At 34.6% G+C, this 1,540-nt stretch overlaps 1 protein-coding gene across 1 annotated transcript in view; it reads right to left on the minus strand.

The window, feature by feature from the left end:
- The window catches only part of LOC103212911 (olfactory receptor 5M3), a 3,118-nt gene extending 2,417 nt beyond the window's left edge, over positions 1-701 (minus strand). Inside the window, exon 1 of the mRNA XM_007958833.1 lies at positions 7-701. Coding sequence (XP_007957024.1) covers positions 7-701 — 695 coding nt within the window. The remainder of the gene's footprint in view (positions 1-6) is intronic.
- Between the last annotated feature and the right edge of the window lie 839 nt (positions 702-1,540).

Below are 1,540 nucleotides of genomic sequence, written 5' to 3' on the forward strand. Positions count from 1 at the left end.
TTCCGCCTCCCTTCTGCTGAGCGCATTCGTAGAATGGCAATGAGAATGAATAGATAAGAGATGATAATTACAGTCAGAGAATAGGTGAAGTTAATGCCTGCCAGTATGATCATTGTATATTCTTTTACATAAGTCCCAGCACAGGCCATTTTGATGAGAGGTTGGTCTGCACAGTAGAAGTGGTTGATTTCAATCTTCCCACAGAAGTACAAGCCATAAGTCCATAATGTTGCTGCCAGACTAGTCAGAAAACCATATATGTAAGGGAAAGAAATTAGTCGAATACAGACTACCCTTGACATTTTGCTGCTGTAGAGTAGAGGATTGCCAATGGCCATGTATCTATCAAAGGCCATCACAGCAAGAATGAAAATTTCTACATGGACAAGGGCAATGAAGAAAAAACATTGTAGTAAACAGCCAGAATAAGAAATTGTTTTTTTCTCTGATAAAAGGTTTTCTAACATTTTAGGGGTGACATTGGAAGAAAACCAAACATCCACAAATGACAGATGGCTGAGGAAAAAGTACATGGGGCTGTGAAGCTGTGGACTGACTTTAATTAACATGATCATGCCAATATTGCCCACCATGGTGATAACATAGACCATGAGAAATATGATGAAGAAGAGAATTTGCCATTCCCGATGACTGGTTAATCCCAAAAGAATAAACTCTGTCACATCAGTGAAATTGAGCATTTTATCAGTTAAACCAATATTAGTACAAAATTCTGTGATATCTGAAAAGAAATGAGTGAAAAAAAATTAGAAATCTATTTATTTATTTATTTTTAGCTTAATTCATATCCCATTTTATTGATCTGTATTAAATATCTATGCACATCACCATTTTCTCCTGAAAATCTTTTCAAAGCACCTGCTGTGTAACAGATTCTTGAAGATCAATAAATACACAAATTCTATTATGTATGAACTTTATGAAATATTGTGATTTCAACAAGTTCTTACTAATGGTTTCAGCAACCTAATTTCTAAGAGCACTTCTTAAATATCTCTTATTGCCAATACTGCTTTGTGCTTTCATATTTTTAAGCTATTAATGGAGAATTTTAGATCTCTACAGAGCTCAGAAATCTCTTTTATTTCTTTCCTCTTTTTTCATTATAAGAATATTCTCCCTCATCAGAGACAGAAGTCAATAAATCAAATAGTTTATCAGCTCTAAATGTCTAATTAACTAACCTCATACCCTATTCATTTAAACTGAAGAGAGACAATAGCCATCATCACCAAGTATAAAAAGTGCACCATATATTGTGTATATGTGTGTGCACCATATATTGCATGTGTGTATATATATATACACACACACACATAGATATAACCCATATATAAAGCACACATATATATAACACGTATACACACACATATATATAAAACCCACTCCCATTAAGTCAATTCTGACTCATAGAGACCTTCATTGGGTTTCCAAGGCAGTAATCTTTATGGAAATAGATTGCCTAGTTGTGCTTCTGTGGAGTGGCTGGTGGGTTTGAACCACCCACCTTCTGGTTAGC

This window comes from Orycteropus afer, unplaced genomic scaffold, assembly GCF_000298275.1.
Source record: "Orycteropus afer afer isolate SDZICR_OR568_19922 unplaced genomic scaffold, OryAfe1.0 scaffold01153, whole genome shotgun sequence".
Lineage (NCBI taxonomy): Eukaryota > Metazoa > Chordata > Mammalia > Tubulidentata > Orycteropodidae > Orycteropus > Orycteropus afer.